Source organism: Aethina tumida, chromosome 4 (assembly GCF_024364675.1).
Source record: "Aethina tumida isolate Nest 87 chromosome 4, icAetTumi1.1, whole genome shotgun sequence".
Taxonomy (NCBI): domain Eukaryota; kingdom Metazoa; phylum Arthropoda; class Insecta; order Coleoptera; family Nitidulidae; genus Aethina; species Aethina tumida.
This window is the reverse complement of record NC_065438.1, coordinates 10,979,418-11,004,185: the sequence shown is the minus strand read 5'-3', so window position 1 is coordinate 11,004,185 and position 24,768 is coordinate 10,979,418. Positions and strand designations below refer to the sequence as shown.

Sequence of the window (24,768 nt, the reverse complement as noted above, 5' to 3'; positions counted from 1 at the left end):
GGCGCATTCACCAATTTTCAAATGTTATTCGAATTCAATAAAAATATTATTTTTAAAAGTTGCTGGAATTATAGAAACAATTAAAAAATGTTGTCCATTCTATAGCCTTTCGTGACTAACGATTGTTTGAGTATCTATATTTTTACAATGTGATACTAGACAACTAGATATAAATTTCCAAATTATTTATTTATTTAAAAAAATTTGTTTATTTTTAAATATTTTTTTATTTAAAAGATAATGATCAAAACCTAAAATCCTTTTAACAAAATTTTAGTTAGTTTAATTATCCTGTAATTTAAGTTTTAGGTTATATTAGGAACATATTTAACCATGTAGTTAAAATACATTGAACAAATACTATTTTTGTAATATGAGATTGTGTTTGGAATAATTAAAACGATACCACAAGATAAATGATTGTTTATAAATTTATGAAACATCAAACAAATTGTGTTTTCCAGTTCGTGTTCATTCCACGTATCAAAGTGTATATATACAATGCATTTACATAATCCATATTCGTTGCCTGATTTTAAAATTTATACATTACACTTTTTAATCGACAATTTTACAATTTTCATATTTTCATTGCTAAAAATAAATAAATGTATCAAAGGTAAAATAAACACGAAAGCAGATTTATTAAAAAAAGGCCCAAAATTAAAAATTATAAAAGGAAAATGATAAAAATATAAACCTTCAAAAAGAAATTTACATACTTATATAAATATTTAAGAGTTGAACAGGAAAATAAATAAAGTACAGGGAGTATAATTAGGAAATTGTAAAGAGTAGGACTATAAAAGAAAAAATGTATAAAATTATGAATGAAAATATAAATAAAAAAAGTCCTTCAGACCTTAAAATTCCATCGACATTTAGGGAGAGTACTTTAGAATATATTAAAGGACAAACAAACTCATTTTAAATCCTTGAGGTACCTTAAACCTTACGTGTTACTGTCCGACGCTACAAATTGAGATTAAACATGTATGCGGCGCACACGAATCGGACTGCAGTATATTTTAAATGGACATAATCCCCGAACTCGACAGCTAAATATTCATAGTGCACCATTGTGTCCAATATGAACGAGTTCCAAACAGAAATAACTGTCCTGCATTAAAGCCCACATAGAAGGAAAAATAAGAAAATCAATTATCCTATAGAATACGCCAGCGCCGTTTCCCTCCGCCGGCACTAAAAACGTAATTTTTATGACCGGGATCGTACAACATACACTGCTCCATGTTTCCATCTTTTTTCCACGAAATTTATGAACTATCATTTCGTTTCCATTTATACAATTTTAAATTCAAATCTCAGCTCATCGTGCCGCATTTCAATATTGACTTTGTCGTTGGGCTAATTTGACTCCAATTCACCACTCATATTCTGTCCGGATCAAAAACTGTTTTTAAAGTCCATCGCTCGAAAAATGCGCCAGTTTATTTTTGTTTTGTTCGAATGTGGGAATTAACCATATTCCTGTTTAAAATTCCATCATCAATCGCCTCTTTATTCATGTTTTAATCTGAAAACGCATCCAATACCATGCTATAAAACAACCCTTTTAAATATTATAACATATAAATACAATTGCTCTAAAAAATGTTTTTAATATATCACGTAGTTAATCCATCAATAAAATTATAAACTTCAGTAGGTAAACATTTGATATATTATATTATTGTACATTTGGAGTGCACAATTTGGAATTATTTATCCGTAGTATAAGTTTGTAGAACATCAAAAACATCCATCGAAAGCCGGATGAAACCAAAGCGATTAATTTATTGTTTTTTGTTACAGCAAAACTGGACGGGGTGAAAACGTACATGCGAATGCGCCGTGTGCCGAACCATCTGCAGGTGAAGGTGATCAAGTGGTTCGACTATCTGTGGCTCACCCAAAAGTGTTCTGACGAGGAAAAAGCGGTCTCCTGTCTTCCAGATAAGTTAAAGGCTGAAATAGCAATCAACGTACATCTAGATACCCTCAAGAGGGTCGAAATATTTCAAAACACAGAGGCTGGATTCCTATGCGAATTGGTGCTCAGACTTAGGCCGGTCCTGTTTTCTCCAGGCGATTATATTTGTAGAAAAGGTAAGTTTAGAAAGTTTCTTCATTTCTGGTTTAAAGATTTAAATATCTAAATATTTTCTATAATTAATGGAAATAATGGAATGGATGGAAATTTGATTTATTGATCAGAACTTTTCAAAAGTATCTAAGTATAATAATCGAAGAAGTTTTATTTTGGAAAATTATACACAAATGATATTTATTCTTATGAGATATCTTATGTGTTTTTAAACTAAAAACAGTATTTAATTTTAACTACATGCACATATTTAATATATTTATTTATCATTTTTGTTATGTGCTAATAATAACATTCTGTTCAGAGCATGTCTGAAAATATATAATTAATGAAAATTTAAAATTGATAATGCTTCTAAAATAGCATCCAATTAGAAAATTGAACAATTATATCATTAATTATATATTATATTTAAGAAGATTAGATAACTAGGTTTTTATTGTTTTTAATGAATGAAAATTAAATGGTCATAATCTGACTTTTTAAAAGAATGTGTTTAAAATTAGACTTTTTCTACAAAATTTTAAAATGAATAAATTATAGTATATCTAAAAAGATTAGTTAAAATGGCTTTTCTTTGAATATAACGAATAAAACTTGAAAGTTGATAATTTGACTTCTTAAACAGAATCAAATTAAAAAGTTTTATCATCGTTTATTTTGGTTAAATTCTTCTTAAAAGTGACGGTTAAGTGTTTAAAGTGTTATCTTCCATTTGAAACTAACTGAAAACTTTCTGCAATCGATATTTTAAAATGAACAAAAAATGTACTTTGATTAATTTTAATGAATATAAAAAAATTGTTGATAATTTATTTTTTTTCCAACAATGTTTTCATTATTTATATTATTAAATATAATTTAAATTTATTGTTTTGATTAAGTGTTTAAAGTGTGAACCCACTCAAAACTAATTTGAAAACTTAACCAACAGTAATGAATATTTTAAAAGAAATAATTATAGTATAACTAAGAAGACTATTAGAAATAGGTTTTCTTTGATTGACAGTTTTATCTGTATTAATATTAATTATATTGTTATATTTTGGTTAGGTATTTAAATTGCGATATTCTATTCAAATCAATATTTAAAACTTTACACAGACAATATTCGAAAATAAATAAACTAGAATATATATAACATAAGACCAGATGATTAGTGATTTTAATAAATAAAAATTAAATATTGAGAATATAATTTTTTCTATAGAGTATAATTTAAAAATTTAACATTGTTTTCATTATTTAAAACTATTTAAGATGTAACATCCATCAACTAAGTTGAAATAATTCAATCCATAAATTATAGTATATCTAAAAAGATTAGTTAATTTAGTTTTTCACTGATTATAAGAAATGAAAATTAAATGTTGACAATCTCGATTCTTAAAAAGAATCAAATTAATTAGTTCAACAGTCTTATCGTTATTTATCTTAGTTAAATTCGTCTTAAAAGTGTTTTGACAAGTATTTAAAATGTGACATTCTTCTTAAAACAAAATTCGAAACTTTCAACAAACAATATTTGAAAATTAATATGTGATTATAATGAAGGAAAATTAAAAGTTAAATTTAAATATTGTTTTATACTCAAATAATAATTTGAATTGATGTAAAAAAATAGGACTAAAAAGGAAAATCTTTTTAATAAATATATACATGTTACTTTAATCAATGTAAAAAATACATGTTGTATTTATTGATGAATAATATTCAGTTTACCATGTACTATATTTTTTATTACCAAATAAAAAAACAATAAATAACTATGTTTTTACAATCACAAAGGAAGAAAACAACAGTATCCAATTTTAATTGCACACAATGTAAAGAAAATATTCCCAGAAAATACACTCGAAAATTCGATTTGAGCGGAACGTTTATCGTAGTCGGTGAAATAACAGTACGTGTGGAAAGTGAATTCATTATTAGATATTCTCATTTCGATAGACTCCAACCGTTAAAAGGTAAAGTCTTTTTGAAAACTTTCTCCGGCAATGACAAGGCGGAAATGGAATTCTTATAAGTTGTCGATCACGGAGCATTATCAAGTAAAAAGTACATTATTTCCACCAGTTTGACAAACGCAATTTTTCGAGCGCATGGAAAGAAATTGGAAAAGACCGGATCCCATACTGATTATGTTATGGCGCGACACCAACATTACATTGTGCTAAATGCGATCCGATTTGAATAATGAATTTCGCCGTGAACAACAACGAAAATTGGAGCAAGTGGCCCTAGGTGTGCGATAAACTTGGTCGCGCAGTTAAAAATAAAAGGAATAAGTTGGCGGAAAGTTAAAAGTTATTTAAAGTAACTCAATTAGGAGTGAAAACTAGCGAAGCTGTCGCATGGGGGAGGAGGCTTTATCTCAGTTGCTCAACTTAACAGCTCCGACACAGTTTTGGTTTTATCCTTTCACCTTGCTGTTTAGATCCGTTGAAACTTTACCCTGCTTTCCACTAATAGGTAATTATGGTTTGCCCGCACTGTCGCTACAAGATTAAAGAAATCAACGACTTTGCATGGTAATCGCTTCATTTGATTATTTACCCCTTGCCCGCAAAAATTATCGCATACCAATTTAATTACACCTTCATAAATTAACAATTCTAATATAATATTCATTAATTAACATCTTTTTAAATTTTTCCCTGTAATTGAATTAATTGCAATGAATTAATTATAGAAATGTTTAGTTTTAAAATTATAAACCAAAATATAAAAAATTGTTAATTGTTTTATGAATGGGTTTTTAGAAATTGTTTAAATTGTTGAATACTGAATCAAAACTACAAACTTTTAATAACCCATTCAAAAATCAATATTTATTCAGACTACTTAATGAAGAAGTTTATAATAACTCATTCATAAAATCAACAATTTCAATAAGTCGTTCGAGAATTATTCACATTTAAATATTTTGCCCTACTGTAAGTTATGAAATATTATTAAATTATAATTATTATATTGAATAAAATTATACTATGTGATATTACGCAAATTTCAAAATGAATAAAATTAATTGGAAGCAATGATGTAACTTGGCAATTAAAATAAATAAAATTACAATAATTATTTTGTGATTAACTTTTGATAGGAATTCGTGTGAACGTTGCCGGTGGTGCATGTTAAAAAGGCAATATTTCAATGCGCAATCCATTACGGTTGCAAGAATCAAAACCGGACGCGACATTTATTCATCATAAATTATATTTATAAATTGTCATTCATATCCGTCGGTAAAGTTCGGCCTGTTGCAGCACCACATGCCGCAACATCGTGCCATTTTTTCTCCTTTCGAAATTTCCATTACATTTTCATGCGTGACATGTTGGAATGAAACTGTAATGAGATATGACAAGGATACGGACCATTATCCTTATTTATCATCTTTGACATGGGCCAGAATTATCACATCCCCTTCTAAATATTCACTTTGCATCTGGTTTGTCTCCCTATGTTTAACTTGATACAAATTGAAAGAAGACTTTATTATGAATATTATGTTACACATAACGCACGAGGTAGCCTGACAGGACACACGTTCTACCATAATCATCATTATTAAATAATTAATATTATATGTTATAACTGTAAAGTGAACAATATTGATCGATCGGTTTGTCAGGATATGTATATTTTTTAACAATAGACAAAATTAACCATCTGAAAACATATGTTATTATTATGTCTAATCTTTATTGATTTAAATTAAATATTATATCATTGATTTGTCAAGACATTTAACTTTAACTAATATTTAAAATTTCAATATGAAACCCATATTACTTTCTATAAAATAACCGTTCACTTTTCTAAAACATTCTTTTAATAATTAATTAGACAAAATTAAAAATTGAATGTGTATGTATGTGTCTTATATTATTAAATTTAATATAATACTCATTCAATTTGTTAATATAATTAAAAATGTTCTGTTAAAATATTATGAATATGATATTATACATAATATACGGGGTGACCTTACATATACAGTACAAAAAAAGTTTGATCGAACTAAATCCTGAAAGAGACATTATGCGCAACAGAGACAGTAAGTCTCCCACCATGAAACAGACTTCCACAGTCTCTGTCATGCAATCACAAAAATCAAAATCACACATATCAAACAAAAACACCATTAAAGACGTGAAACATGACATGACACTTTCACTAAGTAAACACACCAAAAATATTTATGAAAATTGTCGAAAATTGGAGTAAAAATCGCGGACGCATTCTTTCTCTTCAAAATCTACAAAACTGCAATAATTCAAATATTTGCCGCTACTAATTCATAACCAACTACGAAAATAAGTTCCAATATAAGATACCCCCTGTTTAGCTCAATTGCCTCCATAACAAATTTATAGTAAAATATAAAAATATATAAAATTTTTGTTTAAACAATAAAAAAGTATATGTTTAATACAATAGTAATAAGATCGATGATGCGTTTTAAAATGAAATTAATTCCTAAACTAACTTAATAATCTGTTCTATTCAACATACCTGGAAGTTTAATTAATTTTGGTAAAACCGTTTTAAAATCAAAAAATCAAACGAAAAACACCTTAAAAGATGCGAAACATGACATGACATCTTTACAAAGTTAGCACATCAGAAACATTTATGAAAATTGTCGAAAATTATAGTAAAAATCGCGGACGCGTCTTCTCTCTTCAAAATCCATCAAAACTGCAGTGATTCAAATATTTGCCACCGACGCCGCTACTAATTCATAGCCAACTATAAAAATATGTAGCAATACAACATACCCCTATCCAATGCAATTGCCGCCATCCCAAACTCATAGCTAACTATGATAATTAATTGAAGAGGTAATCATTAATCATATGTTTAAAGGATAAATATATATCTATTTTTAATTCCTAAAATTTTTTGAAATTTTTATTTTTGAACATATTTTCAATTGAAATATTTGTTTAAAAATATAAAAAATAATAGAATTAATTAACTGTTTCGCCTGTTTATTTTGTTGATGAGTTGAAACCACACATCGTGTATGATTAAAATTTCGCATACGCAAAACAGGATAATTCTCTTTGAAAAGTTCACCCCCACATGTTGGAGAATATTAACATTATTAACATGCACATGCCAAACTTTTCCCGATGACGCGGTCGACCGAAATACCTGAACCTCGAACGAGGTTAACGTAACACAAATTCAATCCAACATAACATAATAACTTGGGGGCCTTTCAATTATCCGAAGCACGACGTGAATTAACTGCAATTATTTTGATAAGAATTAATTAATGACGACACGCTCACGCGCAACGTGGGAGACAAACTTTATAATTTGGCTGCGATTAGCGGCGTCTCGTAATTCGATAATTAAACGATTCAATTCGTACACACTGCTAATTTACGATTTATTTACAGGTAAACTGATTATGGCAATTTTAGAAACGTTTTTTCAATTAATCAAATCGGATATTAAATATTAAATGGAATGTTTTTATAAACTAAATTACAAAATATTATACAAATTTGAGTAGATTTGGAACATACGCAAATTCATACCTTGATGTATTGTTTCCAGCAATCGCAAGTACAGAAGCAATCCGCATTTATATTGATCGACGGTGAATGAACGTATTTTTGATTTTGGTTAGAATAAGACGCGTCCGCTGCCCTCAGTAGGATTTCCGTCATTTTTCTATTAGTAGCATTTATCTCCACAAGAGTGAATGTTCGACAAAGACGAAAGTAGATGCGCCACCTAAGTAAGCTGTGCAAATTTGCGTGGCCGCCGCGTTCAATTGTTATTTCTCAGAATCGCAGTTTTGGACAGGAGAAGGGGAAAAACGTATTTTGATATTTGTGAAGCATTTACTGGTGCGAGGTTTGCTGTGACAATTAGTATTTCTCTCTTTTAGTTTCATTGAATATGCAAGTATGTATTTGTTAATAATTATTTTAAAATTATGTTTTTATTAATTTAGTCCAAATCCATTGTAAATAAATTGAATGTTATTAAACTAGATTTGGTTTGATATATATCAATATTATTAATATTTTACAAAATGATAATTTATTTAATTATTCATTTAAAAGATTACCCAAATGTATTCAATAAAATAATAATTATCATTTTGAATTACATATTTTAAAATTTGAATATGAATTTGAATTGCAGACAACAGAGAGACCCATATATAAAATTTCATTTTACAATAAAATATTCAATTAAAAATTTTAAATTAATTTGGCTTAATGAAAATACACTTGAATTTAATTTTATATTTTAAATTGTAATTTTTACAAATATAGTTCAAAATTACAGCAAACAAATTCAATATGTCACAGGTGTACGTATATTTTACAGGAATCACAAGAACCGGTTTATTCTGCGTTTCTGTTTGTCGTCGACGCACAAAACAATATTTGCAATTTAATCGGTTTTTGACTTTGGTGAGGATCAGACGCATCCTCTGACTTTCCTCAGTTTTTCAATATTTTTCACAAATTTTTCATCGAGGTAAATGTGTTTTGTGGTGTTCTGTGTTTCTTAAATCTGGTTTTCCTGATTTTAACGAAGGATTTTATGGAATTTGGGTATGTTTTGTTGAGACTTTCACTTTGGGACACATCGATATAATTATAATTTATCAAAATACTTTTTCTCCTTAATCGTTTAAAAATATCTAAATACGATTACATTAAATAAAAAAAAATAAATAATTTTTGCCATATATATCTTATAGTCTTTATATTTGTAATTATACATTTTCAATCATGTACAAAAACAGAATTTTCTAAATTTTGTTTCAACTAAAATTCGAATTTTGAATTGGTCCCCGTAAGAGTAAAAGAGAAAGAAATACATAATCATGAATGTTGGAAAAGGACGAAAGTGGCAATCGGTGGATGCGCCGACTTAGTGAGCTGTGCAAATTTGTGTGGTTCGCACATTCAATTGTTATTTATAGTTTTAGAGAAGGGGAAAATTGGATTTTTGTTTGAGAATGATTTCAATAAGGTTTTCGATGATGTTCCGTTTTTAAATTCGTTTATGTGTATTAGATATTTTAATATTTCAACGAAAGATTACTAAGATTATTAATGAGATTTGTTTATAAATTAATTTATAGATATAGATATATAGATTGTTTTACAAAACAACACTTACTTTATTATCCTTTAAACAGATTACACAAATAATAATAATAATAAATAAAATTTAAATTTACTTTTATAAACTCTTATTTTAAAAATTTAATTATGTATAGTTTAAATTTACATTTTAAAAGATAATTTTGACTTTTTTATAAGTGCAAATAAATTAATTTAATCCAAATTTATTGTGAATAAATTGAATGTTATTAAATTTGATTTAATTTGACATATATCAATATTATTAATATATTACAAAACAATACTTATAGTTAATTATTCTTTAAAAAGGATATTCAAATGTATTAAATAAAATATTAATTACTATTTTTAATTATATCTTCATCTGAATTTATATTTCAGACAATAGAGAAATTTTAAATTAAGTTGGCCTAATAAAAATACAGTTAAATTTAATTTTATATTTTAAATTGTAATTTTTACTAATATGGTTCAAAATAAACGAAGTAGGTCACAGGTGCATCAATATTTTCCAAGAATCGCAACAACTGGTTTCTATTGGTCGACGCTGAACAAAACAGTATTTGCAGTTTAAACGGTTTTTGATTTTGGTCAGAATCAGACGCGTCCTCTGACCTTACTAAATTTTTCAATATTTTTCACAATTTTTCTGTTACAAATGACTTTGTAAATGTGTGTTTTGGTATTTTGTGTTTCTAAAACTGATTTTTGTGATTTTAACGAAGAATTTTGTGTAAATTTGGGTATGTTTTAATATTATTTTTTGATCAGATTAAAAATTATTATTATTATTATTATTTCATTTTGGGACACATCGATATAATCAAAATTTATCAAAATATTTTTTCTTAGTCATTTAAAAATATTTAATAAAATAAAACAAAAACAATAAATAAATTTTACTATATGCAACTTATAATTTTTATATTTATAATTGTATATTTTTAATCATGTACGAAGAGAGAATTGTCTGTGTCCTGTTCCAATCAAAATTCGAATTTTGCATTTGTTCCCGTAAGAGTGAAAGAGAAAGAAATACATATTCCTAAGTGTGTGGGAGAGACGGAAGTAGTGATCGGTGGATGCGCCGTCGAGTGAGCTGTGCAAATTTGTGTGGTTCGCACGTTCAATTGTTTTTGAAAAGAGAGGAGAAGGGGAAATTTTGCATTTTTGTTGTTTGAGAATGATTTCAATGAGGTTTGCACTGACGATATTATCTTCCGTTTTTAAATTCGTTTAATGTTAAAATATATATTAGTGTATTTTACATTAATATTAAATTTTAACATAAATTAGTTAATTATAATAATTAATGTTCTTAAGTGTAATTTTGTATTTTAAAATTTTAACTATGGATTTTATGAGTTATGGGTATGAATTTTATTTATATTATTAATTATTAAATTTATTTAGAAATTAATTTATATATATATATATATATATATATATATATATAAAAATTTTAAATTATTTGTTGTCTAATGAATATACTTTTAAATATAAGTTTATATGTTAAATTGTAATTTTTATTAAAATAGTTCTAAGAAAATATCAATAATATTAATATTTTACGAAACAGTACTTACTTAATTATTCTTTAAAAAGATTTTCCAAATGTATCAAATAAAATATTAATTAACATTTTTAATTACATATTTTAAAATTTTACACGAATTTCTATTTCAGACAACAGAGGAACTCAAAAACTAAATTTTATTTTAGAATATAATATTCAAACAAAAATTTTTGAAATAAATTTAATTTTATATTTTAAATAGTAATTTCTACCAATATGGTTCATAATAATAGGAAATAAATTAAATACACCTGTATGTAATATTTCCATAATAAGACGTGTCCTCTGTTTTCACTTGCAAATTTGCATTTGTCATGCAGGAGTGAAAGAGAAAGAAATATATGATCACGAGTATCAGAAAAGGACGAGAGATTGCTGTGCAAATTTGTGTGGCCGGCACTTTCAATTCTTATTTCTCAGAATCGCGGTTTTAGACAGGAGAAGGGGAAAAAATTATATTATATTTTGATATTTGAAAAGCATTTGGAAGGTTTGCAACCACAATTATTATTCTACTCATTTAGTTTCATATAAAATTCATGTATAAAGACTAAATATTTTAAAATTTGACTAAGAATTTCTAACGGAGAAACTAAAGTTTATTTTCAATAACATTTTATATTAATTTAGCCTAATGAAAATACACTTCAATTTAATTTTATACTTTAAATTAAAATAACAGCAAATAAATTAAATGTTAAATTGAGACTATTTATATTAGAATAGAAATTCTTGGGACTCATCGATATAATTACAATTTATCAAAATATTTTTTCTCCTTAAACAAAAACAATTAATAAATTTTACTATATAAAACTTATATATATATATATATATATATATATATATATATATATATATATATATATATATATAATTGTTTATGTACGAAAAGAGAATTGTCTAGACTCTGTTCGAATCAAAATCTGTTCGAATTTTGCATTTGTTCCCGTAAGAATGAAAGAGAAAGAAATATATGTTCACGTGTGCAAATTTGTGTGACACGCACGTTCATTTTTTATTCCTAAGAATCGCAGTTTTAGAGAGAAGAAGGGGAAATTTTGGAGTTTTTTGTTTGAGAATGATTTCAATAAGGTTTTCGGTGTATTAGATTAATTAATATATTAATTTTAATTATTTAAATATATTTAAATATTTTACTAAAATTATTTATTAGATTTATGTATTACATATAATTTAAATTTACTTTTATAAATTCTTATTTCAAAATTTAGTTATATATAATTTAAATTTTCATTCTAAAATATAATTTTGACTTTTATAAATGCAAATAAATTAATTAAATGTAATCTCATAATTTAAAATATAGTTTTTATTAACTTAGTTCAAATTCATTGTAAATAAATTGAATGTTATTAAATTTGATTTGGTTTGCCGTTTATCAATGTTATTATTATAATATTTTACAAAACAATACTTACTTAATTATTCTTTGAAAAGATTATTCAAATTTATCAGATAAAATATTAATTACCATTTTTAACTATATATTTTAAAATTTGAATAACAATTTATATTTCAAACAACAGAGAAACTGAGAAACGAAATTGTATTTTAAATTAATTTGACCTTATGAAAATACACTTAAATTAAATTTTATTTTTAAATTGAAATTTTACTAATATTGTCCAAAATATCAGCAAATAAATTAAATATGTTTTACTGAGAATTTTTATATTAGATTAGAAATTAATTTCATTTTGGGGCATATCAATATAATTACAATTTATCAAAATATTTTTTCTCCTTAATCATTTAAAATACGATTACATTAAATAAAACAAAAGCAATTAATGAAATTTACTATATATAACTTATGGTATATATATATATATATATATATATATATATATATATATAACTCTGTTCGAATCAAAATTCGAGTTTTGCATTTGTTCCCGTACGAATGAAAGAGAAAGAAATATATGTATATGTGTGTGCGAGAGAGACAAACATATCAATCAGCGGATGCGCCTGCGAAGTGAGCTGTGCAAATTTGTGTGGAACGCACGTTAATTTGTTATTTCTAAAAATCGCAGTTTTAGAGAGGAGAAGGGGAAATTTTCGATGTTTGTTGTTTGGGAATGATTTCAATAAGGTTTTTGCACTGACGATTATTTTGTTCCGTTTTTAAATTCGTTTAACATTCAAGTATATATTAATATTATTTTATTAATATTAAATTTTAATATAAATTTGTGAGTTATAGGTATATGTTTTACTTAGATTAGATTATTATTAATTATTAAATTTGTTTAAAAATTAATTTTTATATGCACAAAAATTTTAAATTATTGTTGCCTAATAAATATACTTTTAAATTTAAGTTTATATGGAAACGGCATTGTTTGGGGTTGTTTTCCCCTTGTGGTATGGGCCCAATTCACAAAATAGATGGCATATTAGAAGTGCGTCCCACCCCAATTTATTAATTTTTTTCAGTAAACAAAGACATGATCAGAAACGACATTTCCTTCTGGTCTCCCAAATATTTGATCTTCGAAACGAAGGCACAAAGTTGTCAAGTGCAATGTCTTACCTTAATTCCCATATTTCGCAGGATGAGTGCACGTTTCGCGCTTTAATCGTCGCTCGTTAAAAGAATACGCAAGTTTAATTTTATCGCCGGGGCTGTAAGTCGGCCAATAAAGTGCCAGGAGAAGGAATTTCGTAAAAGTTTGAGCCGTTTTATTTTAATTTTCAGCCATATTTTATAATAATTTATGACGGTGGCTTCGGGCGTGTTGTTTATTTTCCCTTGTGCCGTTCTCTGCAGAAATTACCATGCCAGTTTAAGGTTAATTAATTAAGGAAATTGTGCTTCATGCGATACTCTACGATTTTGACAGCCGGTTCTGTTCTAACATATAAACGATGCACGGATACCTGAATAAAGTTTCTGCGGAGATGCCAATTACTATTTGCTACTCTATATCAATGTTTGGAAATTAATTCAGTACATTAAATACATTTGTGTATAACCATTACAATATTTCAAAACAAGGATGAACAAAGAAAAAATATATTAAAAAATTTTGTAAAATTCTCTTTTCAAGTTTTATCTTTAAGAGATTAAATTTTTTATCCTTCAAATATTTCAATATTAGATAAATAATTGTTGGTTAAATAAACATTTGTATGCTTTTGTAGAATTGAATACATTTTTGATTTAAATAAATATTTTTAATATAACAATATATGTAATAATTACCAACAATTATACAATTAAAAACATTTATATATTTAAATATATCAGCTAAAATATTTACAAAAAAATGTAAAGAATAATGTAAATTTATTTTATCTTAAATTCTTAAATTTCTTTATTCTTTAAAAACTCTCAACATTAAATAAATAATTATTGGTTTGTTTATTCAATTTATATTTTAAACAAAATATTGGAAAAATTAATTAGTAGTTTGAAAATATTATTATTTAAATACAATTCTTGAAATATTAATTAATTAATATTAATAACTAAAGATAAATATAATTCAATTTTAAACAATGCAGTTTTTAATTATTTTATTTCACATCTATATTTAAGAAGTTATAATAATGAATAAAATTTCTTTATCCTCCATTTCAATATTACATAAATAATTATTAGTTTAATAAATAATTATAATTTAAAAAAATATATTGAAAATATTTTAGGTTTGAAAATTAAATTATTTGAATAATAATTGTGTATAATAATAATCAATAAAGATTAAAAACATTTGTATATCTGAATGCAACTATTACAATATTTTAAAAAATAGAAATTAATTTTGTAAAATGGTGTTTTTAAGTATTTCATTTCACATCATACTTGTCTCTCATTTCACTACTCATTTTTTATAATTAATTAATGATCAGTCATAATTTTACACAAAATATTGGAAATATTTTATATTTATTTAACAAATATATTAATTAATTTGACAATTTATCAGCTATAAAATTTTATATTGCAATTCTTAATTGTCTACCTATCTATCATTTAGGTAACAGATACATTAACTTTCAGATCATTATCTCAAAGTATGAAGAATTCTAAAAAGATAATAATAAAATGATCCAAAATTAAATATACACATATATGTATATAAAGCTCCATATGAAATTAAAATGGAAAATGAATGATACTAATAAAAAGAACTCCGAATTAGTTTCAGCCTGAAAAATTAAACTTGTTTAGAGAACTGTGAGAAATTCACTTCGAATAGAGATTAAACGGATGAACTGACAGAATTTATTTATTATGTACATATGCAGTTTAACTGTGCATTTTTAACGTCATTTCATTGATTTTATTAAATTTACAAACACAGAGATTGATAAAAACTGTCAAAAGAAATTTATTACAATTAACCGTAAATAATTGAAATGCGTTTTATAATTTAAATTTAATTACCGTACATGTGTAAAATGGCCGTACAGAGACCATAAAATTTAATTTTGCAGTCCGACCATGTTGGTAAAAATGATATTCGCAGATTATTTTATGTGTACGTTTAGGTAATAAATGTTGTACATATTTAATTAAATTGAATCGGACTAATTTAAATCATGTTTTATTGGGAATTGTGCCGATTGAAAATATTTTATTGAAATTACTTTTTTAGTTGATATAAATGGAGATGATATGTGTTGTATCATATATCAGTCGAAAACCGTTTGATCCGACTGAATTTTGAGAGGGACATCATGCACGACAAAGACAGTAAAAGTCTGCAAATTTGCTCCGTAGTGGGAATCTTTTACTGTCTCTGTCATACATGATGTCTCTCTCAAAATTCAGTAGGATCGAAGGCTTTCCAATCGGTATGGGTTGTAATGCTGTAATGTACCGTGGTGGAAAAAAGTAATATTAATATTTTTCCTAATCTGTCACAAATCTGAACAAATCTAATTTACTGCAACATTAATCAATTAATCATAATGATCAATATGTTTTATCATTTCAACAGTTAAATCATAAAAAAAGCGATTTTTGAGCAAAAAATCGATTTTTCATTTTCGGCTCAGCTTTCATTGAAAATTGAATGAGGAATTCAAAAAAAAATAGTTTTATATTTTTATTGTTATCGTAACATTCAACCATTAAGAAAATAACTTTTTTTAAGGTACTTATGAACAGATACAGCTCATAGTTTTTTTCCTAGAAGGTACCATCATGCCACTAAAGCATATTCAATCCAACGTTAATATTTTTGAAATGTTCATCTTGATTTAGTCATGAGACAGGGAAGGAATCAATTTTAAATAGCCAAAACTGGATTAACGTAAAATGTTTGTTTCAGGTGAAGTTGGCAAAGAAATGTACATAGTAAATCGAGGCCGACTTCAAGTAGTAGCCGACAACGGGAAAACAGTGCTGGCCACATTGAAGGCCGGCAGCTACTTCGGCGAGATATCGATATTGAATATGGGCACGGCAGGTAAACACCTTGGTAAATATCAGCAGGCAGGCCCAAAAAAATATCATTTTTTGGGAGGTTTATTATCTACTTCAACCTCTGCATGTCGGATAATGTTTGATTATGCCGTTGTCTTGGTTTATTTGAAACGTTTACCACGGTCGAACTGTTGCTGAAATCCATTTTATGAATATTTTTTAAAAAATGTCGCATTTTAATGGTAAATTTCATGTTCGGCCATTTAATCGCCGTGTTAGCGTAAAATTGATTTCAGTTAATGCCCCGACAACCCTGCCTGGCTTTTATTTGTCAAACCCCCCCCCCCCAGAATTGCAATTTAAAATTAATAATAGGAGCAACTAAAATTCTTCCATCCGGAAATTTAAATATTCAACATGCATTGTTAATGGAATTTATTTCGATGTGTTTGTCGACAACCCTATACATGCACGTTAAAAAGGGCGGCCGGGGTCGTGCGTTAGAATTTTAGTTGTTCATAAAATTTAAAAAGTTGAAAAAGCCAACCGAAGCACGAAATTAAAAGCAATAAATTAAATTAATTTGAATAAAATAAACCGGAGGTGATTTTTTTCAAATTTAATGTGTATGTAGGTGTGTATAGTTTTGGATGGAAATTCTGCTTGTTTCAAATTTTTATTTTCAATCACAACAATAAACTGGAATACTTAACGAAAATATGACCTGTTGTTTTATGTTTGTTGGTTTCATTAATTTCATATGTTCGTTACGATGTTCAATCCTTTGCATGATAAATATAAATATTAAATTACTAAATAATTTAACGAAACTTAATTAATAACATAATAACACAGACCTAACACTGACTTATTTTATTTCATCGAAACTGTCAAGTCACATTTAATACGACAACAATAGACAGGTTGTTCACCACAAATATGCAATTACTGCAGTTAAACCGACGAAATAATAACAAAATTAAATAATAACAAAGAATAATGTTGAATTCTAATATGCCCGTTATAAAAATAAGTAAAACGATTGAGTGGGATTCCTTTAGGTCGTCATCCACATAGTTCTTCAGTATGCCACACCCTTTAAATTGCTTTTTCCTTTCAGACAGCCTGATAAAAACATTTTTCAATAAATCGTTCTGTGTGTAAACGCTAAGCCGGAAACATTACGCAGTTTGATTGATTGTATATTTTTATGTTTCATGAATATCTCGCTGCAAATGCAATGGAATACCGACACTTGGATTGTCAATCGATCCGTTATCGGTATGTATCGCCCACAAAACGTTTAATCTTGATGTTTTTTTGAAGTGATTCCGTTTTTCCAACCCCCCGATTGTCCGTACATACATATACCATACTTTCTTGTCCCCCCGTTGTTTATTTGGAGGCATGTAGATGCTGGTCTCTTTTTTACAGTAATACTTTTAGCATTGTTTCCTGTGTTTGTTGTTACTTTTTACAAACCTTTGTTCAAGCTTCTAGAATGAATTTTGCGGGCATGGTGACAACCCAGTTTACTGTTGAACCTTCTTTCTATTTAGTTCCCGGAACGATCCAGCGAGATGTAGCGGCTTTACCATAAATAGTTTCGACAACACAAGATTACACCAATTAAACTGTTTCTGAAAATGTCACTCGTTCTACAAACAACAACCAACTACAGATTAGTATTGTTTCGGCAATGGTATGGTACTTTTAGGGCTTTATTTTAGACATGCTTACATCATCAAATTTATCAACAAAAATAAAACTGTTAATAACGCACCAATTAATAAACAGCGACATAAATTCATTCTCTTTGAGAAAGTAATGAAATGAAAAAATTGGGGGCTCTAAACCAAAGTGTAAATTAAATTTGAAATTGTAAAAGGCAAAATGACATTTGCCACGACTGAAATTTGATTTAATTTGCAATTCTAAAAGGATCTAAAAGAGAAGAGACAAACTACTAAACGAATTACAAAATACAATGGCAAATTCGAAAATAATAGGAAACCGAGTACACGTTGGATGCTTCTAAATTACGTTGATGTGGATGACTACCTCTTGACTTTTCAGATTCTAACAGATACCTAAACAAATTATTTCATCAGTTAAATGATGATGGACAAGTCGAGTGGTAACGATTCAGTTTTTAGTTAACTTAATCTTCTCTCTTCTTTTCTCCATTGTTTATTTTCAGCTTTCACAAAACTCTGTAAATTATTTATAATATTCAAAACACACTTTTTTAACTATAAATTATTTAAATTTTTGCTTAATATGTTAATTAAATTTAACATTGACATTTCCCTACATACTAGAATTTAATACAATATATTTATTTCATATTTAATTAGCGTCAGTGTTCCAAAAAACATTTTAACATTTTTCAAATTAGCACAATTAAGAAAATATAATATTCGAATAATATTCTAAACACAAATAATACTATATAAAAACTATTGTATCCATGAATCATGTTATACAGGATGTTTTTAATACTAAAGGTATATGTATGTATTTACATTTTTTCTTAATATGTGAAATTAAATTTAAAAGTGACATTTATCTAAAATCAAAGTATTTTAATATATGAATAAGTAATGATTAAATATGAATATGTAATGATGAAATATGAATATGTAATGATTTGTTTTAAAAACAATGTATTAAGCTTTTTTGATAAAAAAGTTCTATAAGTTTTATTCTATGCTTTTATTATCCTCTAAACATTTAAAAATATTTAGCTATATATTGGATTTTAATACAATTAGGTTTATTTCATATTTAATTGTTCAGGGTGTTGTGCCAAATAAGAAACGTAAATTTTTAAATTCTGTCCAATTTAAATTTGAATTTATCAGTCACATCATTTTAAATAAAAACTAGTATTAATTATTAATTAATTAAGTATCTAATTGTGACTGTGATATTTTTTGACTACGTAAGACTGTGATATATTCCTTTTTCGAAATTTAATTTATAATATTTGTATCGTATATTATAAATTAAATTATTAATTAGTCATATCAAATAAATTTGATAATTTTATAAAAAATGTAAATTAGAAGAAACATCCATTTGTGTGTGTGATATTTATTTGTCTTTATAAGACAGATTTTTTTTAGAAATTTAATAATACTCAACTACTAATTAAAAAATATTAAAAAAAAGTTAAATTTGATTAAGCATCAGTTTAATCTGTGATATTTGTTTGGTTTTGTAATTAGCTGATATGATTTGTCATAAATTCAGTTAAAATTCTTTATTTCTTAATATTTGTTTATATATTGCAAGATAATATATTACGTTTATGTCAATTATACAAGGTGTTCCAAAACATTTTCAAATTAACATAATTAAGAAAATATAAGTCTCATATAACATTCGAAGCTCAAGAAATAAAGAATATGTATTCCAAAATTACAAAAACTATTGTATCAAAAATTATGAACATTTTACAGCTCTACATGTTTTCTTTTGCTATTTCGAAGACTCGTTATAATTAAAAATGAAATAAAAGTTTTTAACATTGTTTAGTCTCCTAATTTCATAAAAATGCAAATAGTAGAAACAATAAAGCACATCTGACAGAACATTAACATATTTTCATTCGTTTTTGCCAATTAAAAATGCGCAGTGCACTTATTCTTCCAAAATCAGATTCTGATATAAACAGTCACCGTTTTCAAGAAGTGATATTCCACTAGCTGGTGATTATCGCTTGAAGTTTCATAAATTCAGAAAATCCCCTGCATTAAATATGTCTAGTCTGGCGTAAGAAATTATTGTCAGATAATATTTGGCGCTGAGCCATTTCACCGTAAATGTTGCATTAAAAATTTAGATCACTTTTATGTCATTAAGCAGTTTTTTGTCCTGTCAGAGGATATCTAATATTAGATAAACTCCCGGAGAGTTTTATAAAAATATAGTAAAATGTAGCTTAAGTTTATGGATTGTAATGGATTTTTAACGTGGTTTACGTACCGGAACGTTTGTAACATAAGAAGCAGTTCACACCGTTGTTTTGGCAACACCTGATATGTTTATTCTATGGCGGGATTACTGGCTGTTAATTTACGCCAATTTGTGGCCATGTTATGTTATTCAAGAGTTAGTTATACATACACATGCCAACTTCAAAGAAATACTTAAGATGTCATTGGCAAAACTATACAATTCGAGAGTAGGTCCAAGTTAGTGGGAAACTTTTTGTTAAACACCAAGGAGGTGAAATCTAAATTCGGCGAATTCGGGGCAACAGTACCCCCGTCTCGAAGCCGCCACTTAAAGGTAATTCGGGCGACTTTCTTGATTTATGCAGTACGTGACTGTTTCACTGTTATAAGTAATAATTTAGCTGGGCCTACTGGCCCATACGGCTTAGATACCGGGCCAAGTTTAATTACTTTTGATTATTCAATATACGATCCTCCACGAATATTATTCGGGAACAGATGGTTAATGCATAGTGGAGTGTTGTTTAGAATAATAATTATGAATTGTGAAACAAATTTATCTAATCTTTGCTTCTGTATTATGAATAAAATGGGGCATTTTACGGAAAATGATAAAAATTATTATTTTGTACAAAGACTCCAGTCCTAAAATTCTCTAATTAAAAGATTTATTAATAATTTTAGTAGTTAATTCTTATGGCAATTTGTTCAACATGTTTCATTTTAGTCGAATATTTAAAAAAATGAATTTTAAATAAATGCTTTCTCACTTTATTTGTAAAAATATTTTATTTTATGAATTTTTATATTTGGAACCATCAGTATATATTTTGGATATATATGCAAAATATAATAAAAATATGTAATGCTCAGGATATAAAACAAGAACTGTTTTAAGAAAATTAACTCCATTTCATTTTTGGCCTGAAAATACTCATAACAGCAAAGTCAATCAATTTAAGACATTTTGTACTTAAAAGATTTGTTAATAATTTTAATAATTATTAACTAGTAATATTTTTTCATATTATATAACTATAGTCGAAGAAATCTAAAAGGATATATTTTACCTTATTTGTTAAAATGTTTTATTTTCATGAATTTATATAAATAGAACCATTCATATACATTTTTAGACATATGTACGAAATATAATAAAAATAAGTAAACAACTAAAACTAAAAACAGTTTTAAGAAATGAACTCTTGGCATACAAAACCACTTTATCCTTTTTGTTGTGGGAGTACAAATGAAATCGAACAATTTACAAACCGTGTACAGATTTATTAATTATTTTAATATATATATATATATATATATATATATATATATATATATATATATTCTTTTAAACATATGTACAAAATACAATAAAAATATGTAATACATAGAATATAAACCAAGAACTGTTTTAATAATTTTAATAATACTTGTGTCAATTTGTTTATAATTATATTTATATTTGTTTCCGTAATTTATAATAATTTACATTCTTTAACCGACTTTTATGAATTTATTCAAGTTTATAGAATTTAATAAGTAAGTAAAACTGAAATATCCAAATAAAAATTATTAAACCCATTTTAAACAATTTTAAAAGTTTAAACATTTAAGTGATACTTAATTCGTAATTCACTGCTATATACAAATTTTAATTTTTTTTTAATGTATGTAGTGCATGTGACTGAATGAGGGTAATAAAGCTTCTTCCCTTTGGACTATTTTTATGAAGCTTTTGAAGGACTTCAGTCAAGCACTTCGTGGTTGCAATATTCCCTGTAATATAAAAAAATTACGAGCGTCTTCCTGTTATATTACAACTTCAACCATCTCAGGTTTTCAGAGTTTTCAGATACTGTGTCCTCCAACTTACCCTTAACAATATGCATTTAATTTACTTTTTATCGACGACCTGTTTAGTAAAACTAGATTAGTTTTTAGTTTCGTCCAAGTTACTATTAGTCGGGATTAATGTCAGTGATTTTATTGTGCAACTTCCGACTATTGAAAAATCGTTTGTCTCCTGAACAAACCGGACTACCAACCTAATACATCCGGACCAAAGCGCCGGATACAAACAATACATAAAGAGCCCGTGTCCAATCGGCACATAGATCCGCATTCAGTCGGTGCTGATTATCCCGACGGAAAGAAAAAATTACGGCCCCGCCTTTGTCGAAGTCGTCCTGTCACTGTTCGAGTTATCGCTTTATTTGTATTCCCGCACCGAGTATGGACCGGAACGAAATTGCTGATTGTTTTCGAGATTTTATCGGCTGCCGTATAAAGCGATGAAGACTTTACGATCTATTTGTAATTTCGGGAACGGCGAACTGTTCCCTAGGTCCAAGTGGGGCTAAACAAGAGTGCCTTGATGAATATTTAACAGTTAATTTTAAGAAACAAAGGAATAATGGATGCGAACCAATAATGAATTGTTTTTGTACAACTATTTCCAGCTTCGTTTTTACTTCTAATGTCAGACAATGATTGATTTGGTGCCACGCAGATAGATAATTGTCAAATTTATGATTTACATCGCCCTGGCACCAATAACCTAGTATCATACCATTTCAACATAGAAGTTATGGTAGCAAATTAAGAGATATTATTTCAACTGGAGACTACCCAATTCCGATCGTTGTTGCTTATAGTCGTGAATGCAAACCAGCCTTTGCCAAGCCTTTGCGTATATGTTCCGTAACTAGAGTTTTGCAGTAGTCAGTTGCGAGGAGGGCACTGTGAAGTCCCTACTGGCTCTCAATCGTAAATATCGGTCTTCATTTGCGGTTGTTTCCTTTGGTTTACCACTCCTTGATCTTTCTGAGGTAAAATCGAGTACACAAGTTAGAAACAAGTAGAAACAAGTTTACCTGTGATTTCGATTTGTTTGACTTCAAATTTCAACATTCCAATTGTTCTTACTCTTTCATCTGGAGTCAATTTACGTCTAAACATAATTATCCGCACAAATTTAAACAAATACTCTTACATACGCTACCAATTAACTCAATTCAATTAATCAATTCAAATTTATATCGGAATGTTGGAAACACTACACTTAGGTACCATCACAGATCCTCCTCCAAAAACTCTTCTCTCAATCACAGCTGTATCCAAATATCATTCTTCTTGGCATCTATAGGCTCTTTGTCGTGGGTCATTTAATCTTAAATAAAACCTGAATTCATCTGTAAACAGTTTCTTCTCATTCTCCTGTATGTTCTAGTTAATTCAAGAACAACAGCTGCACACCTCGAATGTAAATTGGCTTCCTTTTAGCTAGATTATGGACAGTAGTCACATAAATATTACAAAAGTCATTTGTTAATAATCTATTAATATCTTGACAAGCAGTATTCTCTCTTTGTCATTCAGGTTTGAAAGAATGCCCAGCAACACCTTGTCACTCAGAACAAGCAATGACTTTATCATTCAGGTTTGTCACAAATTTAATGATGAATAAAGGAAAACTATAACAATGAATTTGATTATAAATACATAGACCAAATAAAATTTTAAACTAATGAACTTTTTTGTAGCTACACTTTTAAATATTTTAATTTTGCTATTTTAACAATTTGTCAATTAAAATGCAAAATATGAATAATATGTAAGGTAAGTATGTATATTATTTTATTTACATAAAAATAATAGTGTATTTATTTTTTCTTTTTAGATTTTTTAGATGTATTAATTATAAATTAGCTAAAAATGTCCCTGAAGATGAAGAGAGATTTGAATTGTTCATATGTAGCAGGTTAACTATATAAAAAAGATAATAAGACTAAAAATAATTTAGTATTCTATATTCTAGAATATGGGTGGACAATTCTACCTAATATCTATATTCTATTTTATTTATAATAAATTCTAAAAAATGTTCAAAATAAATTAGAATATTAGAGTAAATATTCAATATTTCAATAAACATAGAGAAAGTTGAACTTTTATTTTTATCCATATCCTTGAAAAATTTATAATATTTTCTTTTTTCAAACAGTAGATTATCACCAATACACCTTACACATTGCATTACGATTATTTTTTATTTGCACTCGATTCCATGTTAAACATCTTCAACAAAAATGCTGGATCATCGCATAAATTTTTTAAAAAACTTATTCATCTATGTAAATTTATTGATGATCCCGTATCGTCGTCGCATTTTGCGTCCAAGTATGTTGGCATGTTTCAATTATTTTAACATAACTTCTAGTAACCAGTAAAAGGTTTCAACCTGAACCGAAGTCAAACGATCGATTTGCACGTTTTCATAAATGAAAAATTCCAGGTAATCGTCGTACAGCTAGTGTCCGATCAGTAGGTTACAGTGATTTATTCGTCCTAAGCAAAAAGGATATGTGGGACGTACTGAAGGAGTATCCGGCTGCCAGAGTCCGGTTAGAGGCGATCGCCGTCAAGAGGCTGGAGAAGTACAAAAAGGCACCCTTGGAAAAAGGTACGTCACACATTTTAATATTACATCATAATTCACATTTTATTTTTTATATTATTTTTTAAATGTTTTTCTAAAAATTAATCCTATATAGTTAGTTAGTTTTTAATCAATAGCTGCGTTAATTGAA

At 27.1% G+C, this 24,768-nt stretch overlaps 1 protein-coding gene across 1 annotated transcript in view; it reads left to right on the top strand.

Annotated features, from left to right (window-relative positions):
• LOC109594146 (cyclic nucleotide-gated channel rod photoreceptor subunit alpha) overlaps positions 1–24,768 on the top strand; it is a 153,449-nt gene that overhangs the window by 115,158 nt on the left and 13,523 nt on the right. Inside the window, exons 9-11 of the mRNA XM_049966592.1 lie at positions 1,816–2,109; positions 16,123–16,260; positions 24,474–24,641. Coding sequence (XP_049822549.1) covers positions 1,816–2,109; positions 16,123–16,260; positions 24,474–24,641 — 600 coding nt within the window. The remainder of the gene's footprint in view (positions 1–1,815; positions 2,110–16,122; positions 16,261–24,473; positions 24,642–24,768) is intronic.